General features: G+C 59.8%; 2 protein-coding genes across 18 annotated transcripts; both read left to right on the plus strand.

Moving 5' to 3' along the window:
* Positions 1 to 631: 631 nt before the first annotated feature.
* Positions 632 to 16,742, plus strand: TPM2 (tropomyosin 2). Of its 16 annotated transcripts, none has more exons than XM_074933145.1 (9): positions 632 to 949; positions 1,705 to 1,904; positions 8,205 to 8,338; positions 11,530 to 11,647; positions 11,770 to 11,840; positions 12,613 to 12,688; positions 12,818 to 12,880; positions 13,367 to 13,436; positions 16,439 to 16,742. In XM_074933145.1, exons 1-9 carry the CDS (start codon positions 763 to 765, stop codon positions 16,519 to 16,521), a joined length of 1,002 nt encoding a protein of 333 aa, XP_074789246.1. In that variant the 5' UTR covers positions 632 to 762; the 3' UTR covers positions 16,522 to 16,742. The 16 variants fall into 16 exon arrangements, with proteins under 16 accessions (XP_074789246.1, XP_074789248.1, XP_074789250.1 ...); XM_074933147.1 differs by lacking the exon at positions 12,613 to 12,688 and adding an exon at positions 12,089 to 12,164 and having other exon boundaries at positions 632 to 876; positions 1,779 to 1,904; XM_074933149.1 differs by having other exon boundaries at positions 632 to 876; positions 1,779 to 1,904.
* A 3,086-nt stretch (positions 16,743 to 19,828) lies between these two features.
* Positions 19,829 to 25,421, plus strand: LOC141973616 (gamma-secretase subunit Aph-1b-like). 2 transcript variants are annotated; one of them, XM_074932373.1, is made up of 7 exons: positions 19,829 to 20,037; positions 21,413 to 21,583; positions 23,042 to 23,115; positions 23,286 to 23,408; positions 23,754 to 23,881; positions 24,139 to 24,262; positions 24,494 to 24,670. In XM_074932373.1, exons 1-7 carry the CDS (start codon positions 19,925 to 19,927, stop codon positions 24,529 to 24,531), a joined length of 771 nt encoding a protein of 256 aa, XP_074788474.1. In that variant the 5' UTR covers positions 19,829 to 19,924; the 3' UTR covers positions 24,532 to 24,670. The 2 variants fall into 2 exon arrangements, with proteins under 2 accessions (XP_074788474.1, XP_074788473.1); XM_074932372.1 differs by lacking the exon at positions 24,139 to 24,262 and having other exon boundaries at positions 24,494 to 25,421.
* The last annotated feature ends 623 nt before the right edge of the window (positions 25,422 to 26,044 follow it).

Below are 26,044 nucleotides of genomic sequence, written 5' to 3' on the forward strand. Positions count from 1 at the left end.
CCAGGGTGCCCCTAATGCAGTGCCCTGGGATGTCCATAGCACAGTGCCACTGGGGTGTCCCTAGTCCAGTGCCACTGGGATACACCTCGGGCAGCACCACTGGGGTGTACCTCACTCACTGCCACGGGGCCACCCCGCTGTCCTTCCACAGTGCCCCAGGGTGTCTATCGCACAACGTGTCTCTTGCGCGGTGACACCAAGGGTACCCCTATCGCCGTGCCCTGCAGTGTCCCTTTCACAGTCCCCCCAGGGGTAACCCCTAGAGCTGTGCCCCGGGGTGTCCCTCGCATAGGGATGTCCCTCGCCCGGGGCACCCCTAGAGCATTGCCCCGGGGCGTCGCTCGCCCGGCGTCACCCGAGTACCCCGTGTGCCGCTCTCGCACTGCCACCGGGGTGCCCCTAGTGCAGTACCCCTGGGTGTCCCTCGCCCGGTGCCCCCGTGGGTGCCCGGCGCCGGGGCTGCGGGGGTGCCCGCGGGGGTGCCGCCCCCCCAGCCCCCCCCCCCGCCCCGCTCGGTGCGGCGGCCGGTGGCGAGCCTGTCCGTAAAAGGTGCTGACGGGCGGCAGGGGAGTTGCCGGGTCAGCCCCCGCCCGGCGCGGCCCCTCCCCGGCTCTTAAGCGGCGCGGCGGAGCGGGGGGCGCAGTGCCGGTGATCCCGCAGTCCCCGGTGCTCCTGCCTCCTCCCGGTGCTCCAGCCGCCTCCGCCGCCGCCGCCGCCGCCGTCGCCCCGCGACCCGCCGCCGCTCCGCGACCCGCCGCCACCATGGAAGCCATCAAGAAGAAGATGCAGATGCTGAAACTGGACAAGGAGAACGCCATCGACCGCGCTGAGCAGGCGGAGGCCGACAAGAAACAGGCGGAGGACCGCTGCAAGCAGGTGGGTGTCCCACGGGCTCTCCCGGCATTTCCCGGGGACCCCTGCCTTAAGGGTCACGAGCCCCGGGGACCCCGTCCTGTCCCCAGCCTGGGGACCCTCCACACTAGGGGTGTCCAGCCTTGGGGAACCCCTCCTGCTGGGTATCCAGCCCGGGGCCCCTCTGCCCTAGGGGTGCCTAGTTCTGGGGACTTGCCCACACTGGGGGGGGGGGGAGGGGGGGGGGGGGGGCTAGGTGAGCCCAGCCCCTGAGACTTCCTGACACTGGGTGTCCAGCCTGGGGACCCTGTCCTAAGGGTGTCCTGCCCTGAGGACCTTGTCCCTCTGGGTGTGGGTCACAGCTCCAGGGATGCCCAGTCCTTGAGACCTCACCCCACTGGGTCCTCACTTCCAGGGACCTCACCCTCCCTGTGTGCCTGTACCTGGGCACCTCACCCTGCTGGGTGGCTGTCCAGAGGGACAGGCACGCTAGCTTGTTTCTTCTGACCACTACATCAGTCCCCCCAAACATGTCGTACTTCAGTGGGACACCCCGGTGCCACTTCCCTATGCCTCTGACAAGGAGATCCTTGGGGACAGCATACTCCCACTGCAGCCACACAGAGATGGGGACCTTCTTGCTGTCCCCCATAGCTGTGTCCCCAGGTTGGGCTCTCTCGTGTTCCCTATAGAGGGAGGGAGCCCACCACCCCCTTACCCCCAGTGGAGGTTGCTGGGGAGTGCTCTGGCCCTGGGGTCCAAGGGCTCCCTGAGGACATGTGGACCCAAAACTGACAGAGGGAGCATGTCTGTGTGTTCCTGCTGTGCCCCCAGCTTGGGTGTCCCCAGGAGGAGGGTGGCAGTCCACCCCCAGCCCTGGGGACACTGCCATCCCCCCTGACACCTGTCCTCTGTCCCTTCCCCAGCTGGAGGAGGAACAGCAGGGCCTACAAAAGAAACTGAAGGGCACAGAGGATGAGGTGGAGAAGTACTCTGAGTCCGTCAAGGAGGCCCAGGAGAAGCTGGAGCAGGCAGAGAAGAAAGCTACAGACGTATGTAGGCACGCCAGCAACCCCTCCCATGAGTGGGTGCTGGATCTCGGGGGGGGGGGGCGGTAAGGAGGCGGGGGGGGGGGGTAAGGAGGTGGGGGGGGTAAGGAGGTGGGAGGGGTAAGGAGGCGGGGGGCGGGGCAAGGAGGGGGGGGTAAGGGGGGGGGATAAGGAAGAGGGGGGTCTTATATGGAAAGCATCCTTGGGAAGGCTGTCAGGATCCCATTCTTGCGATGCTGACAGACCAGGCAGAGATGCAGGGCAGGGCCAGACGGATCCTGCTCGGGGTGCAGGGCCAGGGCCAGCTGCAGTGGGCACCTCTCGGGTCACTGGTCCCACCTGGAGCCTTATGGACAGCTGCCTACCCGTCTCCCCAGAGCTAACGGGGTTCCATTGTCACTGGTCCCCGGGCATGCACCTCCGCAGTGCTTGTAGGAAAAACTAAGTGGCACTTGCAAAACCATGGCAGGAAAGGGAAAAAGAGAAGTGGATAAAGCTCTTGCCATGGCCAGCTGCCAAGTGCTGGCTGCAAGGAAGGATGCTTGGGATGCTGAGGGGAACTCAGTCATTTTGGGGTGCAATGTGCCACCCTGCACCCTGGGAAGGGCAAGGCCAAAAAGAGTTTTATTTAGTGCCATGACTGATGCTTCTCCTGGAAAATGGATCCCACTGGGGAGATGTTAGGAAGGTGTTGAAATTGGCTTGTGCCCGGCCAGGATGAAGGGTGGAACAGCTGTGTGCGGCCACGGAGACACTCAGGAACAGGGTATAACGACCTGCAGTGCCACACAGGGTATTTGACACCCTATAAATAAATCCTCCTTTTGATAGCCAATCCTTCTTTGATGAAAACCAACCCTGGAAACTGGAGGAGAAGCTAAAGGGGAGCTGGCTGGAGCACGGCCAGCCTGGCATGGCCAGGCTTTTTAGGATTGAGAACAAAAAATTCAATCCCAGCTGGTTTATGGAGCTAAATGGGGGAGATGCGTCAAATCTTTGAGGTGGCCGCCAAGGACAGGGGTGAGCAGACAAGGACGAGCAGTGGCAGCACAAGTCTCTGGGGCGGCCTTGAGCCCCCGGGGCATGGCCAGGCAGTTCCCCAGCCTTGTTTGCTGACCCTGCGGACCTGCCCCGTTTTAATAAGATACTAAACCAAGTAGTTAAAACATTGAAAATCCTCTGGAAATGCACATTTATCCTGGCGTGGGGTAGGCATGTCTTCCTGAGCAGGGTGGTTGCTGTGTGTAGTGGTGTTCACGTTGGTCTGACTGGTGCAGGATGGGGCAAACTCAGTATAGGGCCTGGCTGATCGTGGATGGGACATCCCCAGTGTGGGGCTCAGAGGAAGGAGCAAACAGTAGCACTGGGCAGATGTCAGCCATGGTGTGTGGAGTCGTTTGCCCCTGGCAGCAGGCCATGCGATGCTGTCCTGGGTGGGGAGGGTGTGTTACACCACTCTTGGTCCACAGCAGCTTGGCAAGTCTGCAGGCTTCGACACAGAGAGTCCCATCCCAGCAGACAGGATGGATGGGAGCCATCGACCCTGCCAGGGAAGGGCTGGAGCGGGGGCCGTGGTGAAGGAGCAGCATCAGGGAGGGCAGGCTGGCTGCAGTGGGTGCTGTGGACAGGCCTGGGAGCCCATCACCAGCACAGCCACCCCAGGTCTGTGCCAAAGCCTGGACAGGCTGCGCTGTGTGCAGGGTTCTGTGATGTACCAGGTCCCTCTGCCAGGGACCTGCATGTGCTGACAGCACTAAGTGCCAGGGCTGGTGTCACCTCCTCCCTGGGACAAGGAGCAGTGCAGCTCCTGGCTGCAGTGGAGGAAGAGCAGGGTAGACCCCCAGAGCCCAGCTGCCCTTCTCCCCAGGGACACAAGTGCTCCCCTTGGGTGCCAGGACAGCATGTTCCTGAGAGCACAGTGTGTTCCCATCCCTCAGCCAGATCAGGGCCCATCACAGTGACCTGAGCAGGCTCCTGCTCTCAGCAAAAATGTCAACAAATACCTTAAAAGAATAAATCTCTCCCCGCCCTGGCACTGCCCTACCACTGGCATGGGGTGGCAGTGCATGAAGGGGCTGCACTAAGGGGTGTGAATGCAACCATCTGGGCACTTGGAGGGGGGATAGATGGTGGCACAGACCAGGGAGCACCCGACCCCTGATGGGCAGCCCCATGGTGCTGGCAGCCCCTTCCCAGCAGCTCTGCAAGGGCACCGCAGCCCCATCACCTCTTGTCTCCAGGAGGGACAGCCTGCGGTGCCCCGGGCAGGATGTGGGCAAGGGGCTGCTGGACATGGTGCAGCCAGGACACCAGGTTTAGCCAGAGTGGCCCTCTCCAGTCCCCCACATCCCCACCTGGTGGCCTGTCCCCAGCCACACCAGCGGGACCCAGGGAAACTCCGCTGTTCCCAGGCCATGATCCCGAAAGCTTCTCCCCAAGTTCCCGCCCCGGTTGTTCTCCCTGGCCGAGACTTTGCACTTATTTGGCGATTCCCCGAGCGGGTGGGAGGGAACGGGGCTCTGCTGGGAAGTGACTGCATCCCTGGGTGGGGCCAGAGCAGGAGGCACCCAGCCTGGCCACTGTGGGACGAGGGTAGCTGCCCCCCAACCTGCCCCCCGCCTGCCTGCAGCCAGCTCACCCTGGCCCCATTGCTGCCAGGGACCCCCGTTTCTGCTCTGGGCCCCGTGTGCCAGCTTGGGAGCACTCTTGGCACCCAGGTGTTGGGCTGGGAGCAGGGCAGGATCAGTCAAGACCAAGCTCAAGACCATGTGCTCCCAGGGGACCCATAGTGCCACATCATCCACCGCCTGGCAGGGGGACGTGGGGCTGCAGGGTGCAGCCAGCACTGTGGCTGGGTTCCCCCCCAGGACCCCTGGCCCTGGAGCCAAGGGCAGCCAGTGGTGTCAGCCTGGGAATTAGTGTCCCTGTTGGGAGGTGTGAAGTGCAGCTGAGGTTGCCCACGAGCTGTCAGAGCTCCTTAAGGGAGGATTGAGTGCTGCCAGCACCAGCCCCTCCTGATGGATCAGGGCATGTGCCCCGGCCAGGGTGCGGAGCCAGGAGCTGGGTGACTGGCCTCCCCCTAGGGCAGCAGGGGGGTGCAGGGGGGCTCCGTGGGCCCCATGGATCTCTATGGATACACTGCTTGTGTTCCCCGTGGGGACTCACAGGGGCCAGGCTCTGGTGCTCCCAGACTCACTGGACCTGCCTTTTCCCCAGGGAAATGGACTCCCGGGGCCCCCCTCCATCACTCTGGAGGATTTCGGTGGGGCTGTGCACCCCCGCCTGGGGGGCACCGTGTACCCTGACCAGGGAGGGGACTGTGTGCCCTGCCTTGGCAGGGGGTGGAGGGGAGCTGTGTCCCTTATCCCGGGGGGCACTGTGTGCCCTGCCTGGGGGCTCCGTGTGCCCTGCCCATGAGTCCTGTGCTGCCCTGCCTGGGAGGGCACCATGGCCCCTGCTCGGCGCGGGGGGGACAGCGTGCCTTGCCCAGTACCCACTTTGCTGGGGAGGGGAGTTAGGGACAGTGACCCCTGCCTGGGGAGGACCGGGGGGAGGAGCGTGCACCCCTCCTGCTGCGGGGGACTGTCCCTGCCGGGGGTGGGCACCGCGCACCCTGCCCGGGGGTCTGTGTGCGCTGCCCGGGGGGGGGAGCGGCGGCGCAGGTCGGTCGGTGGCAGCAGGAGGAGGAGGAGCAGGAAGGGATGGAGGCAGGGCGGGCGGCGGGAGCGGCCGCTGCCTGAGCGCTTCCTGCCCGAGCCGGGCGGATCCCACAAAGGGCTCTCGGCGGCGCGGCCTCCCCGCCGCCAGCCCCCCGCCATGGCCGGCATCAGCTCCATTGACGCCGTCAAGAAGAAGATCCAGAGCCTGCAGCAGGTGGCCGACGAGGCGGAGGAGCGCGCCGAGCACCTGCAGCGGGAGGCCGATGCCGAGCGGCAGGCCCGGGAGCGGGTAAGGGCCGGCCGGGGGCGGGGGGCACGGCGCCTTGGGGCGGGGGGAGCCCCGGCAGCTCCCCGGGATGCCCCACCAGCTCCGGCCCCGTCGCCGGCATCCTCCCCCCGCCCCGCGGGTTGGCGCCGGCCGCCTCCCCCAATCCCCCCCCCCACCTCTCCCTGCCCCTGTAGCCGGGCTGGCTGTACCCCCCGCGCCGGTCGGAGCGCTGTGGAGGGTACGCGGGGGGGGGAGCTGGAGCGTGCTGCCATGCAAGTGCCGCGGCAGCTGGCGAGAGCCCCCCCCCTCCGGGGCACGGGGCTTCGGGCAGCGTCCCGGCCTCCGGGCTGCCTCCTCCAGCTGCTTCCTCCGTGGGTCTTGCGAGGGATGCTCCGTGCGCCGGGGACTCGCCGCGGCTACCCCGGCTTGAGGGGGGGGCACCGGGCAGCCGTCAGCGGCCAGCTCTGCCTTGGCTCTGCGTGGGGCTGGGCAGATCCTGGGAAAGGATCCCCTCCTTCGGAGGGAGGCCGGCGGTGTGCACGGCTGAAAATCCCACGCCCAGGCTCTTGTCTGGCTTCCAGCGGGCTCTGCGGTCCGGGCCGCAGCAGTCACAGAGCCTTTGGCTCTCCAGCCTGTCCATGGGGACAAGCCACCCCTTCATGCTGCCACAGGCTAAAATTTCCACTCTGGCAGTGGGACGGCATTTCCAAGCTGCAGCTTGTTCCCTGTTTGGCTTTTTTTATCGTTGTTGGGGCTGGTTTTTGTTTTTATTTCTTTTTCCTATGCCCACTTCTTTGACATCCTCACCATATCAGGAGTGGCAGAGCTGGGTGCGGTACCCGGGTTGTTGTCACTTGGGCTGTATGTGGAGGAAATGGCCCCTTCCTGCAGCTGCAGATCGGGTTCTCCAGTCACTGGGAGCTCCTGGAGAGCTCATGTTCCCAAGTGTCCATCCAGGCAGCTCTGACCCACTTTGGGGGTGATTCCCTGGGAGGAAAGCTCCCAGCAAGGTGAGGCAGATGCCACAGACAGAGCATCACCCTGCAGGGGCCTGCCCCAGCTCCCCATTGGGCAGTCTGGCTAGGGGCAAACCCTCACTGAGCCCGGAAAAAGGGTGTTAACAGGACGGAGGTGGCTGTTGTGACAGCGACCACCCTCCTGGGATGCTGCCAGGCTGCTCTGCTCGGAGGGGTGCGGGCTGCGCCCATCCTCACCCTGCTGATTAACCGCGGGGGACTGTGCGTGCTCAGCGGGGCCGTGCAGGGTGACAGCCCCTCGCTGCTCCCACGGTCGTCCTGCTTGGCAGATGTCCCCCGGGGCATTCCAGGCGCTGGAGCGCAAGGCCAGAGGGGGCCGGGCGCTGCAACTGGCCAGGCCTGCTCATGCCTGCTAATAAGCAGGAGACATTATCCCAAAAGTTGGAGCATGCCTCCCTGCCTCTTGGTGCACAGGGCTGTGCCCTGAGGTGAGGTCTCACCCCACCCATCCCTTTGCACCCGGGGTTTGTCTTCCCCACAGTCCCCCCGGTGGGGAGCAGGGCCAGGAGCTGCCAAGGCAGTGTTTCCTGGCGGTGGCGATGGAGCTGGAGCCTTTACCACATGGAAGGCGTGCGAGGCCAGGCGTCAGAGGGCTGGCGGGGAGCCAGGGTCACCGCTCCTGGCCGGTCCGAGCCTCCAGCTCCACACATGGGGAGCCTGGGAAAGTGGGGAGCCCCTGTCTGGTGGGGCCTGGCAGCCACAGCTTGGCCAGGCACCAGCCTGCCAAGGGCAACTTGCTCCATTACCCTTGTCACTGTGCTGAACATCAGCTGGGGGGGGGCGGGGGGGGAATGGCCTGCGCTTGGCTTCAGGCACGGGGCCGAGGGGGTTCCCGCAGGAGAAGCTCCCGGCTTGCTCTGCTGCCTCCGTAAACAGGAAATCCACAAGCAGCTCTGATCTCCTTTTCGGGAGCGAAGCTGCACAGGGCATTCCTCCTCCTTTACTCACTGCTCTGCAAACCCCAAATACCATCCCCGTGACTGCATGGCTGCTACAGCCACCCTACCCCAGCAAATGCCCCTTGTCCCTCCCCGGGGTGGGAGCCAGAGGTGCGAGGACACAGTGGAGGGGCTGCACGTGGTGGGCTGGGGTTGCTTGACTAGGAGGGGCCAATGTCAAATAAGGTGGTAGGGATGGAGAAAACTCGTCCCTGTAGAAAGGCAAGGGGATGAATGGTCAGGCACTCCATTCCAGTGAGCACTGGCTTGTTGCATAGTGCCAAGATGTGTTCTGAATAACGAATGCAGAAGTAACCACTGAAAATCCTTTTTTAAAAATACACAAATATATATATATATATATGAGACATGGAATGACTGAGGGGTTTCTGCTCCCACAGGCTGAGGCTGAGGTGGCTTCTCTGAATCGCCGTATCCAGCTGGTGGAGGAGGAGCTGGACCGAGCCCAGGAGCGCCTGGCCACTGCTCTGCAGAAGCTGGAGGAAGCTGAGAAGGCAGCTGATGAAAGCGAGAGGTGGGAAGGGAAGGGACAGTGGCGGTGGTATCAGATCTTTATTGATTACAGGCAGCCAGCCCCCTTGGTATTGCCATGGGGTCCTTCTGAAGTGACATTATGGGGTTTGTGTTGGTTTTCATAGAATCATGGAATGGTTTGGGTTGGAATAGACATCATCTAGTTCCAACCCCCCTGCCATGGGCAGGGTCACCTTCCACTAGCCCAGGTTGCTCAAAGCCCCGTCCAGCCTGGCCTTGAACACTGCCAGGGAGGGGGCAGCCACAGCTTCTCTGGGAAACCTGTGCCAGTGTCTCACCACCCTCACACAGTAAAGAATTTCTTCCTAATATCTAATCTAAATCTACCCTCTTTCAGTTTAAAACCATTATTTTTTGTTCTATCCCTACACTCCCTGATAAACAGACCCTCCCCACCTTTCCTGTAGCCCCTTTAAGTGCTGGAAGCCGCTATAAGATCTCCCCGGAGCCTTCTCTTCTCCAGGCTGAACAACCCCAACTCTCTCAGCCTGTCCTCACAGGGGGGGTGCTCCAGCCCCCTGGTCATCTCCATGGCCTCCTCTGGACCCACTCAAGCAGGTCCATGTCTTTCTTACACTGAGAGCCCCAGAGCTGGACACAGCACTGCAGGTGGGGTCTCACGAGAGCAGAGCAGAGGGGGAGAATCCCCTCTCTCGACCTGCTGGTCACGCTTCTCTTGATGCAGCCCAAGATGTAGTTGGCTTTCTGGGCTGCAAGCATACATTGCTGGCTCACGGGGCTGCTCTCAATCCACTCATCACACAGGCTGTATTTGTGCTTGGGATTGCCCTGGCCCCTGTGCAGGACTTTGCTGAACTTCATGAGGTTTTCACAGGCCCACCTCTCCAGCCTGTCCAGGTCCCTCTGGATGGCACATCCCTTCCCTCCAGCGTGTCAACCACACCACACAGCTTGGTGTCATCGGCAAACTTGCTGAGGGTGCACTCGATCCCACTGTCCAAGTCACCAACAAAGATGTCGGTCCCAACACTTAACCCCTGATGAACACCACTTGTCACTGCTCTCCACTCAGACATCGACCTGTTGACCACCACCATCCAGCCAATTCCTTATCCACTGAGTGGTCCATCAGTTAAATCCACGTCTCTCCATTTTAGAGACAAGGATGTCGTGCAGGACAGTGTCAAATGCTTTGCACAGGTCCAGGTAGATGACATCAGTTGCTCTTTCCTTATCCATCGGCACTGTAATCCCATGGTAGAAGGCCACCAAATTCATCAGGCACGATTTGCCTTTAGTGAAGCCATGTAGACTGTCACCAATCCCCTCCTTATTTTCCATGTGCCCTAGCATATTTTCCAGGAGGATTTGATCCATGACCTTACCAGGCACAGAGATGAGACTGACTGGCCTGTTGTTCCCCAGCTCTTCCTTTTTCCCCTTTTTAAAAATGGGTGTTATGTTTCCCCTTTTCCAGTCATTGGGAACTTCACCAGACTGCCATGACTTCTCAAATATAATGGATAGTGGCTTAGACACTTCATCCACCAGTTCCCTCAGGATGTATAATGCATCTCATCAGGTCCCATGGACTTGTGCACCTTCAGGTTTCTTAGGTGGTCTCAAACCTGATCTTCTCCAACAGTGGGCAGTTCTTCATTCTCCCAGTCCCAACCTTTGCCTTCTGCAACTTGGGCAGTTTGGCTGGAGCCATTCCTGGTGAACACTGAGGCAAAAAGTTGAGTATCTCAGCCTCCTCCATATTCCAGGTGACCAAATGTCCCTTTTCCTTCCAGAGAGGGCCTACATTTTTCCTAGTCTTCCTTTTATCACCAGCGTAATTATAGAACCCTTTCTTGTTGTCTCTTGATGTCCCTGGCCAGATTTTATTCCATCAGGGCTTTAGCCTTCCTAACCTGATCCCTGGCTACCCAGTCAGTTTCTCTGTATTCCTCCCAGGCTACCTGCCCTTGCTTCCACCCTCTCTAGGCTTCTCTTTTGTGTCTAAGCTTGTCCAGGAGCTCCTTGTTCACCCATGCAGGCATCCTGGTGTTTTTGCCTGACTTTCTCTTTTATTAGAATGTATTGCTTCCCAGCTCAGAGGAGGTGATCCTTGAATATTAACCAGCTTTCTTGGGCCCCTCTTCCCTCCAGGGCTTTACCCCATGGTACTCTGCCAAGCAGATCCCTGAAGAGGCCAAAGTCTGCTCTCCTGAAGTCCTGGGTAGTGATCTTGCTGTGTGCCTTCCTTGCTGCCCTCTTGCAGACCCGAAAGGAAGAGAGCAAAGGCACGACACAGAGAAGTCCCCCAGATGCAGACATTCTTAAAATGGCTTTGAAATTTCCAGGGCACCCATAAAATCCTGAACAATTTGATCTGGTGTTTATACAAATATCAGGCCATAGCCAAAGTCAGAGGGTGCTTGGAGCCTGTTTTCTGTCCCAGAACAGCTTCCTACACTCAAGGGCTGATCAAAAGCCCAGGAGATGACATATGTGCCTGGAAAGAAAGGTCAGCTTTTGAGATCAAACCAGCCTCATTCAAAAAAACCAGTCCTGTAAAGTGTGTTGCCCCATTCTTATGGCAAGCAGTTTCCCAAGCAGGAGCTGTGCAGGTGAGGGCAGTCATGTTGTATGGGAGTGCCCGGACGTGTCACAGCATTCCTCACAGTTGTGTGATCTCTTCCCTCCATTGGCAAAGACCAGTTTGAGCAATAGCATCCAAGTGAGAGGAGAAGAGTCTGCAGGACTATCTGCTGCGGCGGTTCATGGGGGTTTGGTGACCCCTGCTTGTGAGCATTATCCCTGAATGCAAAAAAGCTTTGCCACGGGATGTTTTCTAGCATTTCTGGCCTGTCAGGCTGCTTTTGTGGAGGTTCTTGCTGGCTCGTCTTGGGCTGTGCACATTTTCCTTGCCAAATTATGGGTTCAGGACTTGCCTGGTTGAGAGGTACCATAGCCATATCTCCTCGCTCTGGAATATGGCCCTGGAGCCAGCTCCACTGCTGTAATTGTGTGCAGGACCATCCTTGGGGTACCACTGATGTGACCCTACTGTGTGCGGTGGTCAGCAAGTGCCAGCATTCCCAGGTGATGTCCCGTGTCTCTGGAGCTGGACGATGGTGGGGTTAGGGTACAGTGGGCAGGCAGGAGGAACGGGTGCCACCTTGGCCCATGGCATTAACATCAACTGGCTTGCGCTTTCCTCAGAGGCATGAAGGTCATCGAAAACAGGGCCATGAAAGATGAGGAGAAGATGGAGCTCCAGGAAATGCAGCTGAAAGAGGCAAAACACATTGCTGAGGAGGCCGACCGCAAATACGAGGAGGTGTGTGCGCCCCTTCCCCCATCCTGACACCTCAGCAGCACCCAGGGCCATCTCCTTACAGCCCTGTGCACCCAGCCAGGGTAAGCATGGGGATGACACGGGCCTCTTGCTGCCATCAACAGGTCGCCCGCAAACTGGTCGTCCTTGAGGGAGAGCTGGAGCGCTCAGAGGAGAGAGCAGAGGTGGCAGAGAGGTGAGCAGAGCTCCTGGTGGGCAGCACGCAGGGGTGCCACGCATTCCTTGCCCCAAATCCTTGGCAGCCATGGGGATGGGGATGTCCGCATGGGGATGGGGATGTCCCTCCCTGGGAGCAGCAGAGTCTGCTGTCAGGATGGTCCCTGGGCTCACAGGCTGGGGGCAGGGGGATGCCAGCCCACCAGCAGCACATCCTTGACCCTGTTCTCTGCTGTCCCCCGCCGGGGTGCCCCTCTTCCACCCCAGCCGAGTGAAACAGTTGGAAGAAGAGCTGCGGATCATGGACCAGTCTCTCAAATCCCTCACTGCCTCAGAGGAAGAGGTACTGGGGCAGGGGCGTGGGGCGATGCGCAGCAGGCCCCCTCTCTCTGTCGCTGTCTCTTGAGCCATGCGAGCCACCTCTCTCCTCTGTGCACTGCTGCCTCCACCACTGACCTCCCTTCACCTCTTTCTCTGGTGGGCACCGGCTGGGCATGCTCCGCCATCCCTCCATGCCTGCTCTCCTTGTCAGTGGGGCCGGCGGGAGCCCGGCCAGTGGTGATGCACGGAATGTCCGTGCAGGGAAGCACGAGAAATAGATGAATGGATGTGTCCCAGCAGCTCCCGCTCGCAGTGGCTCTGCTCCTTCTCCACCTGCACTGTTTTCTCCTCTCTCAACTTGTTTTCTCTCTTTCTTTCCTCCTTTCCCGCACCTGCTCTTTCTGCTCCCCCTCTCTCCTGCCCACCCCGGGCCCTGCTCCCCCTCCTGGCGGCCCCTGCTTGGGATGTAGTAAATGTGGTGACCTAGAGGAGGAGCTGAAAATTGTCACCAACAACTTGAAGTCCCTGGAGGCCCAGGCTGACAAGGTAGGACCGAGCAGGGCTGCTGGGGCTGGGCAGTACGTGGGCTGTGGGGGTGCTGGGGTCTCCTGATGGGGTGAAGGACGGATGGAGGCGTCCCCTTGGGCTTACAGGTGCTTGTCTCTGTTTCTGCAGTATTCCACCAAGGAGGACAAGTATGAGGAGGAAATCAAGCTTCTAGGGGAAAAACTGAAGGAGGTAAGGGGTGCAGGGCTGGCGCGGCATTGCTGCAGGCACAAGTTTGCCATCCAATGTGGGTTTTGACCAGCAATTGAACACCACGCAGCTGCTCGCTCACTCCTCTCTGCCCAGTGGGATGAGGAGGAAAACAGGAAAAAAACCAGTAAATCTTGTGGGTTAAGGACAGTTCAATAACTAAAATAAAATAGAATAACAACAATAACAATTAGTAATAATAGTAATGAAAAGAGATGTAACAAAAAGAGAAAGAAATAAAACTGGAGGGAAAAAAAAAAAATGACGCACAATGCAATTGCTCACCCATCAGCCTGCTCTGGTTTAGGATGTGGGGGTCCATGGGGCCCTTGTCCCTTGCCTTTCCCAGGGAAGGGCTCATGGCGAAAGGTACTAGAGATGCAGATGGGGCAGATTTGGGGTGCGGTACAGCCTGCACTATCCTCTTCAAGCCCTGCAGCTCACCCTCACCCCACTGTGCTCCCACAGGCTGAGACCCGGGCAGAGTTTGCAGAGAGATCTGTGGCGAAGCTGGAGAAAACCATCGATGATCTAGAAGGTAAAATGTCCCCACTGGCAATGTGTCCCTCTTTGCTGGGCAGTGCTGGCCACAGCATGCCCCTGGTAGGGTTGGACAGGGCTTGGGTGGGGTGAGGGGGTGGGCAGGGATCCTGAGAGGGGGGAGGCTGGATGCCGTGGTGTCTGGTATGGGAGCGCAGAGCTGCTGGCATCTGGACTCTGCCCTTGGGTGGGGAATAAGGCTGCATCCATGCTGCCTGTGCCCACACGCTCCCGCCACCCTCAGCCCCCCGCTCACAGCCACTCTCTTTCTCTGCTGCCCACTCCCCACCCTGCTCCACCGTTTGCCCTCCTGCCCACCCCCTGCTTGCAGACGAAGTGTATGCACAGAAGATGAAGTACAAAGCCATCAGTGAGGAGCTGGACAATGCACTTAACGACATCACCTCCCTCTGAGCCGCTCAAAGGGCACCAGCACTGCAGCCCCGTGCCTGCCTTTCCCTTCCCCAGTTCACCCACTTGCCTGCCCATCCATCCTATTGCTCTCCTGCCCACTCTGTCCACCTCTGTCCTTCCTAGCATGTGCCTGTCTGTCAGCTCCCTTGGGACAGGAGCCGGCCTGGGGTATTTCTGCAATACCCCTCTTTGTGGGGATACGAGGTGTAGGTGTTTAGGGGTGTTTGGCAGGGCAGGGAACCCAACAAGCGGGGCGGACAGTGCCCATGTGGTTGCAGGTCCGTGCCCCAGCATTGCCTGATGGGGAACAGGGCTGTGCCCAGGAGCTCTTCCCTCCAGCAGCCCCTTCCTTGGCTTCCCAGCAGCAGAAGCACCGGGGACGCTGCAGTTCTGGGGTTGGGGGCCCACATGCTCCCCACATCCCCCCAGCAAAGCTCCCCCGTGCTGCCTGTGGGGCCCAGGGTGGGGGACAACCCGCACAGGGGAAGCAGCACCTCCACTGCCAAAGCTCAGACCCAGGGGATAGAGCATTGGGTCTGGCTGTGCAGGCAGCCCTTTCCCATGCAGGCAGGCAGGCAGCCCCGAGACCCCTGGCTCCCCTTACCCCTGCCCTCCCTCCTGTCCTCTGCACATCGCTCTTCAGTTTGCATTTCATGACTTTTCTTTTATGTTCTGTCCCTCTGTGTTACTGAATTGTTGTTGTCAATAAAGCATTTTCTTTCCTTGGTTTCTCTTTTGTGTTTTTCATGCTGCTCTGTCCCTCCTGCCTGTCTCACATGGGTGCTGGCAGGTAGGAGGTGACTGCAGGCAGCTAGCAGCCATGGCTGAGCCCCGGGTGGCTCCCACACTGCCAGGCTGAGCAGGACAGGGCCCTTTGTGCCTTGGCCTGGGGGATGGCCCCCCCCACCCCCTGGCTCTCATACACAGCTTTCCTCATCTTGTGCCATCTTCTCCATGACTCTTTTGGCCTGAAATACCAGGTTAGATCTGGTCCCATCCATTTCTCATCCCTGCTCCCAGACACTGCCCGCAAGCAATGACCTCAGCCCTGGCATCTCTCCTGCATCGCACTCCCTCGATGAAGGGGCTGACCTACACTTCAGCAGTGATCCCTAAATGGGTCCCTGATTCCTCCTCCTCCTCCTCCTTCCTCAGCATCCTACCCTGCCTCAGAACCCAGTTCCCAAACCGATAGACCCTCAGCCCCATCTGTGCCCCAGGACCGGCTGCCTTCTCCTGCCAGTCAACTTGCCCCTGCTGCTACGGGATTTCCAACGAGGGCTTTGGGGAATGATGTCTCTTTTCACTAACTTGCCTTTCTCTCTCTTCTCTCTGCTGTGCTGACGTCTCTGTTTTCTCTAGAGCGTTCCCGGCAGGAGGCCGAGAAAAACCGCGTTCTCACTAATGAGCTGCGGGTCATCCTTACCGAACTTAACAACTGAGGTGCCCATTGCTCCTGGCCCCAGCCCAGCCACCCTGCTCCATTTTGGCCAGGCTGGCTCAGGGCTGGGAGCCCCTACCTGGTCCCTGCCAGGACTAGGCAGGGTGTGGAGCCTTGGTTTATCCCCCTGGGGGTAACCACCCTGCTTGGGGGGCACAAGGAGCCCCTCTGGAGCTGATCGGTTTTTCTTGGGAGAGGAATGAGGGGTTTTGTGATGTCCTGGGATGCCCATGCAGTGATGGCTGTCACCTGGCATGAGCCTGGCCCTGCTGGGGAGGGGTGCAGTGGTTTGTATTGCTGCCTTCCTCCCCTTGTCCCAGTTAGTGGCCAGACTCTTCGTCCTTGCTCTGGTCACCCCAGACTGCGCGGGGATGATCCTTTCAGAGCAGGGTTCCTGCAGGGTGCTGGGAGGGCTAGAATATGATCTGGGGACCCAGCAGCACCTGCTCCCCCAAATCTGGGTCAGGGAACAGGGAAGAGCCCAGGAGGGAGAGCTAGAAGATGGGGCTGGGTGGGCAGAGCTCTCATCCCATCCTCGTCTCTAGAGGGAATGAGAGTGTCATTTGGAAGCGGACACCAGAGGAGGCTGCGTGGCAGAACCCATCCCTGCAGCCTGGTTAGCACTGCTCCTTCTCTCTGCTGTCCTCCTTGCCCACCCTCCTGGGCTGCTGTCTCACTCCTTTTCTTCACAGAGCACTGCTGGGTCATGCAGCAGGCACTGGCTCTCCTCTTTTGCTGGCTGAGGGTTTTTGCATGTGCCCTCAGCGGGTGATGGTGCCCCAGGGCAGGATGGCCCTTGGTGGCTGGCCAAGGAATGGGAATGGTACCCACCACTGCTACCGTTGCTGTGGAGGGCCCAGCCATGGGCAGTGGGGCACCATGGCAGGTTGGAAATGCTGAAAAGCAGGGACTGCCTGCCCCCAGTGACCAGCCTGGCTGTCCTGGAAGGTCCCAGAGCAGCTGGGCTCATTCCTGCCAGTGACAGGGCTGCTTGTGTGGGCCCTGCTCCTCTGGGGACTGTTGCCATACTGAAACGTCCATCTGTGTGTGTTTCTGTGCTTGGTGTGGTGTGCGTGGGTCTGGCTGCACCTGGGTATGCTTGGGCTGTGTCTGTGTGTGTGGCTGGGCATCCCTTGTATTCACAGAGAGTCTGGCCAGTGCCAAAGAGGAGAACGTGGGCATCCATCAGGTCCTGGACCAGACTTTGTTGGAGCTGAACAACCTCTGAGCTGCACTAGGGAGTCCCCATCCCTCTTTCTACCCTCCACATGCACCCCACTGGCATGCTCAGGACATCATCAGCTAAACTGCGTCTTGGCCAAATCCACACATCCATTGAGAAGGGAAACCCTGCAGCCCTATTCCGTGGCTCAGGGGCATCTTGTCTGTTCACAGCCTGACTGGCTCTGTCCTGTCTTCATGTCCAAATATTAAAGCAGTTTGACAAGATGGATGGGTGCGCTTGGTCCTTGTGGGCGGGCACAGGCACTGGGAGATGTGGGGGTTTCCCTTCCCAGTTCGTGCAAGGAGGCTCTGCTAGGGCTCGGGTCCAGGGTGGGTATGGCCAGTGTAAGGATGTCCTCTGTGGCTGTGGGGGGCTGGGAGCAATAATGCACATGGTTTGGGCTTAATTCCCTCGTCCCTATCACTTCCTTGCAATGCACAGGGAACCTCCATGTCTCAAGCTCAGTCCAAACTCACCATCCTCTTCAAGTGCACAGCAATAGACATATGTCACTGGCATGTTCCTTCCACAGCCAGCATGTTACCTGCCTGGCACCTGGGAAAGCCACAAGGTCTTTTACCTCTTCATGGAGCCTGCTTCCTGGTTTGTGACACTATCTGAGGATGCATACAAGCGTGTGACCACACATGCATGCATTATTAGTTATCAGAGTCTTCTCCAGGTCTTGCCCTGTGTACTTGTTGCATTTTCTATTATCAGCTGCTGAACACCTGCCTGAGGGACAGCTGTATAAACTAGCAAAACCTAGCAAATATTAATGCAGTAGGCAACCACTTCCTAAAGTGTTCAGGAAGTTTCCTCTTGGCTTGCTGTATTTTCTCCAACACAAAGAGCAGAGCAGCAGGATGTGTCTCATCACTGTCACCAAAACGGGCTGGATTTCCTGGGGATGCCCAAAGTCATGATCTAGTCCTGTCCCCTGTTTTGTGCCCCTCCATGATGTGCAATAAGCCCTGTTGTCCTATGCTACCCAGCGGATATCCCTTTAAAAGGCACAGCCTCATGCTGCCAGGAAACATAATTCATGCTGACCCCTTGCCTAGCCGGGCCATTACCCCATCAAGCAGCCAGCAGGGATAGCTTTCCTTATCTGCTTTCCTCTATTTGCTGCGACTCTCACCTCAGGAAAGGAGAGTGGTGAGAGTGCACCTCTTTCCTGTCCAGGTGCTGCCGGCCTCCTGCCCTCACCCTGGGCCAGCACCTTTGGTTTGTCACTCTGAGATCTTCTCCCGCAGGGAAAAGGGCTGCCCTTGCATGGGGTGCTCATTTCCTGGTTGTTCTCCCAGGGTGTGAGACCCACCATGAGCTGCAGCCTCCTGCCCTGGACGTGCTGGAGGGAAGGACAGGCACAGCTGTCCAGGCCCTGTGCAAGGGTTGGAGCTCCTCCTTGGGTCTGTCTTGCTTTTCTGCAGAACATCAGCTGAGCCACTCTGTTGTTTGGTTAAAGCACCTTCCAGGCAGGGGCTTGTCTGGCTGCAAAAGGAACAAGAGTGTAAAACCACCTCTTTTGCAGGAGCCTGCACCCTGCATTGCAAACAAGGCTGCTCTGCGTTCCTATCAGGGCGAGTCCCTAGTGCCCAGCCCCTCTGCCTTCCTGCTGGGACAAAGAGCCCTTTCACACCATTTTTCCCCATTAGCTGCTGTGCTGCCTCCTGGTTTGGACCAGACCATTTAACTTAACTGTTTACACCCTACTGCAAGGGCCTTTTTTTTACTTTGAACTTTCTGCGGTTTGGCAGTGAGATCCTGGCTGCTGTTCCTGAGTGATGCTCTGCCCCAAAGACTGTTTTTCATGTTTCATCAAAGCTTTGTGTTTTCTCCATCCTCCCCTCCCACTGTGGCCCTGCAGAATGACACAGGCTGGGGGAAGCTCTGGGAGGCCAGGGCACTGTGGAGCTGCAGACAGGAGAGCTCGATGTGGAGGCACATGTCCACACATGTGTCACTCAGACCCACGCTGAGGACCACAGTGCCCAGTTCCCTCTCTCTCTGCCCCTGCACTCTCCCACTGAATTTCAACCTTTGGATTTGTTTATCTTGGCCTAACAGACCAAAAATCTCCCCAAAGTGCTTTCAGCCCTGTTGTGGGCTGCAAGCCCATTGAGAAATAACCACCTTAACCTCTGGCAGCCTCTCACCTCTGTTCTCTTCTCCAGTTTTCTCATCACTCTGGTGCCTCATCTCATCTTTGAATGCCTCCTGTTCGATACCCTTGAACTACATGCTGGAGGGAAGGACCACACGAATAGTGTCACAGAGACATATTGATGAAGCATGTTGAGCCATGCAGAGCCAGCCACACACAACTGCCACCCCCTAGTCCCACATTCCCCAGTCCCTGCATTTACAGACCAAGATGTTTGGGTGAGGGCAGGACAAACCATGTTGCAGAGCTGTGTGGATTTTGCCGGGCACTGGGTGATTTCAGAACAGGTCAGGCCGCCTAAAGCCAAGTGGTGCATAAAGCTCACAGTCTCCAGTTTGGTATCACTGATTTGTTGATCCCAGCAGGGGGGAAGGCAGATGGAGGAAAACATGGATGGCAGTAACAATGCAGTCTCATTCCTGTATGAGTTATGTACACCCTGCATGCAGTGCTTCCTACTGCACCCTGCATGGGGGCTTGCTGCCTGAGCTGTCAGTGCGGAGCAGGCAGCGCTGGAGACCTGCAGGGGGTCTGAGAGCAGCACCAGAGCCCCCCTGCAGCGAGGAAGGTCTATGGTGGGTGACAGGCAGTTAGGGACCCTCGGGAACAGCCAGCACATCCCGCCTAACCACCAACACCCTTGGCTGGCCCACATCCTGGGGGCAGCACAGGACCCGCCTCACTGCGGGGGGCCCTGTGGGGGCACTGGTGACAGGACCGAGCTCCCCTGGGTGGTCGCCGTGTCCCCATGGTACAGGCCGTGTCCCTCCACGACAGTACTGGGTCCCATCCCATGCAGGCTCTGGTCACGTACCCCCAGTGCTGGCTGTATCCCCGGTCACAGACCAGGGCCTGTCCCCTGACGGACCCCCAGCGCAGGCCGTGCCCCGCCACGACAGGCGCAGGGACCACCCCGTGACAGCCCCGAGCGCCGAGGTCACGCCGCGTCCCCTCGGTGCAGGCACAGCCCCGCGCCCTGACTGACAGCCCCTAGCCCCTAACCCCGCCCCCCGCCCCGCCCCGGCACCCCCAGCCCCGCCCCGGCACCCCCCAGCCCCGCCCCTAGCCCCGCCCCGTCCCGGCTCAGGCCACGCCCCTGCCCGTCGCTTCCGGCGGCGGCGGCGCGCGCAGGCGGCGCGTGACGTCAGGCGGCCCCGGAAGGGCGGGGGAGGGGAGAGGGGCCGCGGGGCCGGTCCGGGCCGGTCCGAGCCTCCGGGTCCCGTCCCCGGTCCCGCCGCCATGACGCTCGCCGTGTTCTTCGGGTGCACCTTCATCGCCTTCGGGCCCGCGCTCGGTCTCTTCGTCTTCACCATCGCCCGCGACCCCCTCCGCATCATCATCCTCATCGCTGGGTCAGTCCCGCACCGGCACCGGGAGGGGCACTGGTGTGGTCGTGATGGGGGCTCCGGTACTGGTACCAGTACGGGCGCGACGGGGGTACTGGCACCACTGTGGGTCTGAGGGGGTGCTGGTGGCAGTGCCGGTACTGCTACCGGTACGGGTGTTACAGGGGTGCTGGTGGCAGTGCCGGTACTGGTACCGGTATGGGTGTGACAGGGGTGCCAGTATGGGCGCGACGGGGGTACTAGTACCACTACGAGTCTGACGGGGGCGCTGGTAGCAGTGCCGGTACTGATAGCGGTGTGGGGACGGTGGGGGTGCTGGTACCAGTATGGGTCTGATGGGGGCGCTGGTACCAGTATGGGTGCGATGGGGGTGCTGGTACCAGTGATGCTGTTGATATCAGTGTGGGCATGACAGGACGTTGGTATCAGTGCCTGTACTGGTACCGGTATGGGTGTGATGGGACGCTGGTACCAGTGCCTGGATGAGGGTGCTGCTACTAGTGCTGGTACCAGTATGGACAGGACAGGAGGGCTGGTACCAGTATGGACAGGACAGGAGGGCTGGTACCAGTATGGACAGGACAGGAGGGCTGGTACCAGTATGGACAGGACAGGAGGGCTGGTACCAGTATGGACAGGACAGGAGGGCTGGTACCAGTATGGACAGGACAGGAGGGCTGGTACCAGTATGGACAGGACAGGAGGGCTGGTACCAGTATGGACAGGACAGGAGGGCTGGTACCAGTATGGACAGGACAGGAGGGCTGGTACCAGTATGGACAGGACAGGAGAGCTGGTACCAGTATGGACAGGACAGGAGAGCTGGTACCAGTATGGACAGGACAGGAGAGCTGGTACCAGTATGGACAGGACAGGAGAGCTGGTACCAGTATGGACAGGACAGGGGGCTGGCACCAGTATGGACAGGACAGTGTGGGTGTGACAGTGATATTACTTATACTGGTGGAGGCAGAACCAGGTGACCAGTACTAGTGCCATTGTGGGTACATTGGAGGCACCAGTGCTCGGTTCAGGGCTGGTGGTGTTACTGGTGCATGTGTGCAGCAGGGACACTGGTACCAGTACTACTTTGGGACCAGTCACATGTGGATATGAGCCTGGTACTGGTGCAGGCACAATGTGGGCACTGGTGCCAGTCCTGGTTACCAGCAGAGGAGGAGTGCAGGCACAGCAGCAGTACTGGTGCAGGCACCACCTGCCCAGACTGGTACCAGTAGGAGAGCAGGGCACAGCTGCCAGTGCTGGTACCAACACAGAGGGGTGCAGGCGTAGTGCCGATGGGCCTGGGCTTGGCACCGGCACTGGCACGGCACTGGTCCCAGCACAGCACTGGTACCAGCAGGTGCTCTCTCTCTTGCAGGGCTTTCTTCTGGCTGGTCTCGCTGCTGCTCTCCTCCCTCATCTGGTTTATCGCGGTTAAAGCCAGCGACCCCCGGGATGAGCCGTTGCAGAAGGGGCTCTTGATATTTGGGGTGATGTTCTCTGTGTTGCTGCAGGAGGCCTTCCGCTTCCTCTACTACAAGCTCCTCAGGTAAAGGACATGTCCCACCCTGCTCCAGCACTGCCCCTCCGCCTGGCCGTGATGGGTGCCAGATTTCACCTGGGAGCTTCCAGGCTGGGGGTATGCCAAGTGTGGCACCAAGCCGCCTCGATCCTCGCTGGGAGCATGCGGGTGGTACCTCTGTCAGTACGTTGACCTCGGGTGGGTCTCAGGTGGTGGAGCAGAGCAGCCCTGAGGTCTGGAGTGCCCAGGGCTGAGATGGCTGGTAGCATCTCCCTGAATTTGGGACAGGTAGGCTGTGGGTTTGGGCTGCTGCAGGACCTGTCACATCCTCTCTGCCCTGGTGCCTAGAACCAGCAGTGCTCCTGCAGCTCAGGGGGACGCCACAGGGATGCCAGGCACCAGGAAATGCTTGCTTTGCTGCATGGGGGACAGAGAAGGCTTAGGGATCTGCCCTTGCCTCCTGGCAAGTCTCATTCCTTTCTTAGGGATGGTTTTGTGTGAGCAGGGACAGCCTGAGGGTGGTTTTGGGGCTCCGTGGGGTGACAGATCGCTACCAGCCCTCTGCGCCGTGCCCTGGCCAGCTCAGGGCAAAGTCTCAGTGCAGCCTCAGCAGCTCCCAGCCTCCCAGGCGCCACCAGCCCAGAGCAAGCACATGTTGTACCCCGTCCTGTGTTCGGACAGATGGACGCTGTGCTGGGGCTGGGCAGGCAGACAAGGGGAGGTGATGCTGGGTTTGGCATCCCTCATATCCCTGAGTCTTCCTGGCCAGCTGGCTGCTGGCAAGGGGTTTAGGGAAGGCCCCGTACGCTGGCTGGCACCACGCCCTGCAGCAGGGCGCTGCTGGAGGCAGGCAGGCAGAGGGTAGCAGAGCTCCATGGAGCAGCCTCTGACACAAATCACTGCGTTTCAGTTGCCTTGCGGATCTCCGGTTGCAAGTGCTGTTGTCCTCCCCGGGCTGAGAGGCCGGCAGGCGTCCTCCTCACCTGCCACATCTCTAGCTGATAAAAACGATGAATCCCACCTCTCCCAGTTTCTGTCCCCAAAGAATTTTCTTAGCTTTTTGAGCTCTTTTCTGCCCCCCCCTCCATTTTTTTTTTCCCAGTCTTCTAAAGAGTATAAATGGCGGGATCAGGTACACCCTCCCAGCATGCACCTCCCACACCTGCACTGGGGCTGCTTTCCATGCGGGGGTGCTGCTTGCTTTGCACCCGCTGTCCCGCTCCCCCGAGCCCTGCTCTGCAGGACTGGCTGGCATTCACATTCCTTTGTGGAAAATCTTGCTATGTGGCTTCGCGTGATTTTCACATGCGTGGTTTGTCTGATGGTTCAGGGTGGTCATGCGGATGCTCTCCATGGTTTGTGGTTACCGGGAGGGTGGGAGGGTGCAGAGTGAGACCCTGGTCCTGTCTGCTCCATCCTGGTGCTGCACCATGCACTGGGAGGTGGCCGGGCTGTGCTGGGCTCCAGCATGCTCTCACCCCACAGGAAGGCCATCGAGGGGCTGGTGGCCCTCAGCGAGGATGGCTGCTCCCCCATTTCCATCCAGCAAATGGCATATGGTGAGTGCTGCACAGGGCAGAGCACCCCGACCGCGGGGCCAGGGGCGAGCCCAGGCAGGGCTGGGCACGGTGTGGGGGGGAAAGGGAGGTTTCTCACACCGAAGCTGGCTGGGACGTGCCTGGGGTGACCCTGGGAGGATCAGGGTCTGACAGTGTCCCTCTCCTGACAGTGGCTGGTGTGGGATTCGGGCTTATGAGTGGCGCCTTCTCCATGATCAATCTCCTGGCAGACACGTTAGGGCCTGGCACTGTGGGAATCCATGGGGACTCGCAGCTCTACTTCCTGACCTCAGGTGGGTGACCGGCACCCTTTGCCCACGTCTCTGCCCCACCACAGAGGTAGCAGACCTTGGGGGGGGGGGCTGGAGTTTCCCCTCCATTCTGCACCCTCTACCTATTGGAGCCCCTTAGAGTCCCCTGTCACATCTTTCTGTACCAAACTCTTCCTTCTATCTCCTGTGACCCTCCCTGCTCCTCTCCCCTATCCGTCCCACACTCAGGGTCTGCCCCTGCACCCCCCAGTCCAGCCCAGCAGTGCCTGACTCCCCCTTTCCAGCTCCTCTCCATCCCTCCCTAAGCCTGCAGGCCAGGTCAGGGCAGGTGGTTCCCTGGTGACACTCCTCTGCCACTCCCTGCAGCTTTTATGACCATGGTGCTGATTTTCCTTCACACCTTCTGGGGAATCCTCTTCTTCCATGGCTGTGAGCATCGGCGCTGGTGGGAGATCATGGCAGTTGTTGTCATGCACCTTGCTGTTTCGGGGTCGGTGAGTAGCTGGGACAGAGCTCTGCGCCAGGACCTACATTTGGGTATATCTGTGGTGTGTGCTGGTCCCTGTGCCAGGGGAGGGGAACAGCCTTTGGCACTAGCAAAGCAGTTGGGTTTGGGGGATTTGCAGCTGTCCCTTCACAAACTGGATCCTGGAGCTGGTGTCCCCTGTCCTGCTCCGCACGTCAAGGCAGTGATTCTCTCTCTGTCCTCTCCTGCCTGCTCACCCCTCTCCTCTCCCACCTCTGTCCCCAGACGTTTTGCAACCCCCTGTATGTGGGCAGCCTGGTGCCCTCCTACCTGCTGATGGCCACTGCTGCTGCCTGGGCTTACCTGCTCTCAGGGGGATCTGCCCAGAACCTGTGGCGCTTCCTGCTCTGTAAGTCCTGCTCTGTAAAGGGAATGGGGGACCCTGTGGGTCCGTCTGGGTACCAGGACTGGCACTGGGATGAGGAGAGAGTGGCCCTGGGGCTGGAACGAGGGTGTCATCCCCTTGGAGACTGGAGAAGCTGGGTTTTGGGTCTGTAGTTGGGCTGTTGCCTCTCCTGGGGGACGTGGATGGATAAGGAGTCTGTTGAAAACTGACCCCCTCTCCCCTTGGTTCCTGCAGGTCTACGGAGTGGACCCAGCCCCCAGCCGGGATCCTGAGGTCCTGCGGGACGTTCCTGTCCCCAGCCACCCCCGCCCCTCCCTCCATCCTGGTGGCAAGAGTGGCCATCACCTTCTCTGCAATATCTTTTCTCCTGAACTGGGGGATCCTGGCCAGTCCCTGTGGGGCAGGCACTGGGGTCCATCTAAGGCAGCCAGCCAACTGGTGTGGCTTGCTCTGACACCGCTTTGGGAGCCCCCAAAGAACAACTCAGTTTTGGGGGAACCCAGCTTTGCTGGCCCCGCTGCGAGGGGAGCCCCAGTTAGCCTGCCTGGGAAGAATGCTACCTTGCACTGCCAGAGGCCTGAGCCCAAAGAAATCCATCGCTTCTCCCCCCCGCCGCAGATGTGCTGTCCCCTGTGCCAGGCGGGGGGCCCCCGCATCACCTCCTCACCGCAGGGTGGAGGAAGCAGCTTCGCAAAGTGCTGCCGTGCTCTGGGTTGGGGCTGACCACTGTGGTGCTACTTTCTCCACCTCTTTGCCCAGCCTTGCTGCCCTGGGAGCCTGCAGCCCTGGACTGCAGTAACTGCACGGAGTTGGCATCCTGGTGCAGGGAGGATGGTGCTTGGGGACCCAAAGGGCCTGACAGCACCTAGGATGGGAGGAGGATGGGGAAAAGACAGTACCCAAAGGGCTCAGCAGATGTGGAGGGTGGTGGAAGACTTAGGAGGAGATGCAACCCCGCAACTGGTGCTGGCACAGCTTGGGGAGGGGGTTCAAGGGGCCATTCCAGGGGATAATTGCCCTCTCCTGCACTTGGGGATTTTCAGGCGGGCACCAGCCCTGATGCTGCGCCACAGGGCTGGGCAGGAGAAGCTGCCATCAGGCTTCGAAGGCAGTTTTATCCACAGTGGACTTTTATACCAATAAAAATAACTACCACAGACAAGCGGGGCTGTGTGTGGCCAGTGGTGCCTCCCTTGTGGGAAGGGTGCAAGCACTCTGCAGCAGTGGTGGCAGTGGCTTGTGCTGGTGTGACTGGTGGGGGGAGGGTCTGGCAGTTGCAGACACCCCCAGTGCCTGGGGGTCTTGCTCCTGCTCTGTCCATCCTAACACGGGCTGGGCTCCAGTTTCACAAGCTTTGGGGTGGAGGCTGGTGAGAGCTGGACACCTGCAGGTTCCTCCACTCTCCTGGACTTGGCCTGTTGCTCTTGGTTTTAGTGTAGCCATAGAGTTCCATGGGGCCACCAGGAACGGTGGGAGGCAGCCATGGATCTGGGACCACCCCAGCTACGGCAGAGCCAGAGGGGAGCAGGGTGGGGGCTGGCCAGCGAGGAAGCGGTGGCTGTGCCACCTTCAGCTCTGCCTTTCTCCAGCCCTAAGAAGATGCAGCTATGTTTTTCCAACGCTTTGCACAAATAGGAGGAGGAAGAAGTCCCAGAGCGATGGAGGGCAGGGCTTGGCTGTGCAAGGAGCCCTGCGCTGCTTGCTCTGGAGCTCTGCCCGGGGCATGGAGGCTAAGGCTGCCTCTGCTGCTCAGGAAGGGGTCCCTGTGAGCCCCTTTCTGCTGTG

The sequence above is a fragment of the Athene noctua genome, chromosome Z (assembly GCF_965140245.1).
Source record: "Athene noctua chromosome Z, bAthNoc1.hap1.1, whole genome shotgun sequence".
Classification (NCBI taxonomy): domain Eukaryota; kingdom Metazoa; phylum Chordata; class Aves; order Strigiformes; family Strigidae; genus Athene; species Athene noctua.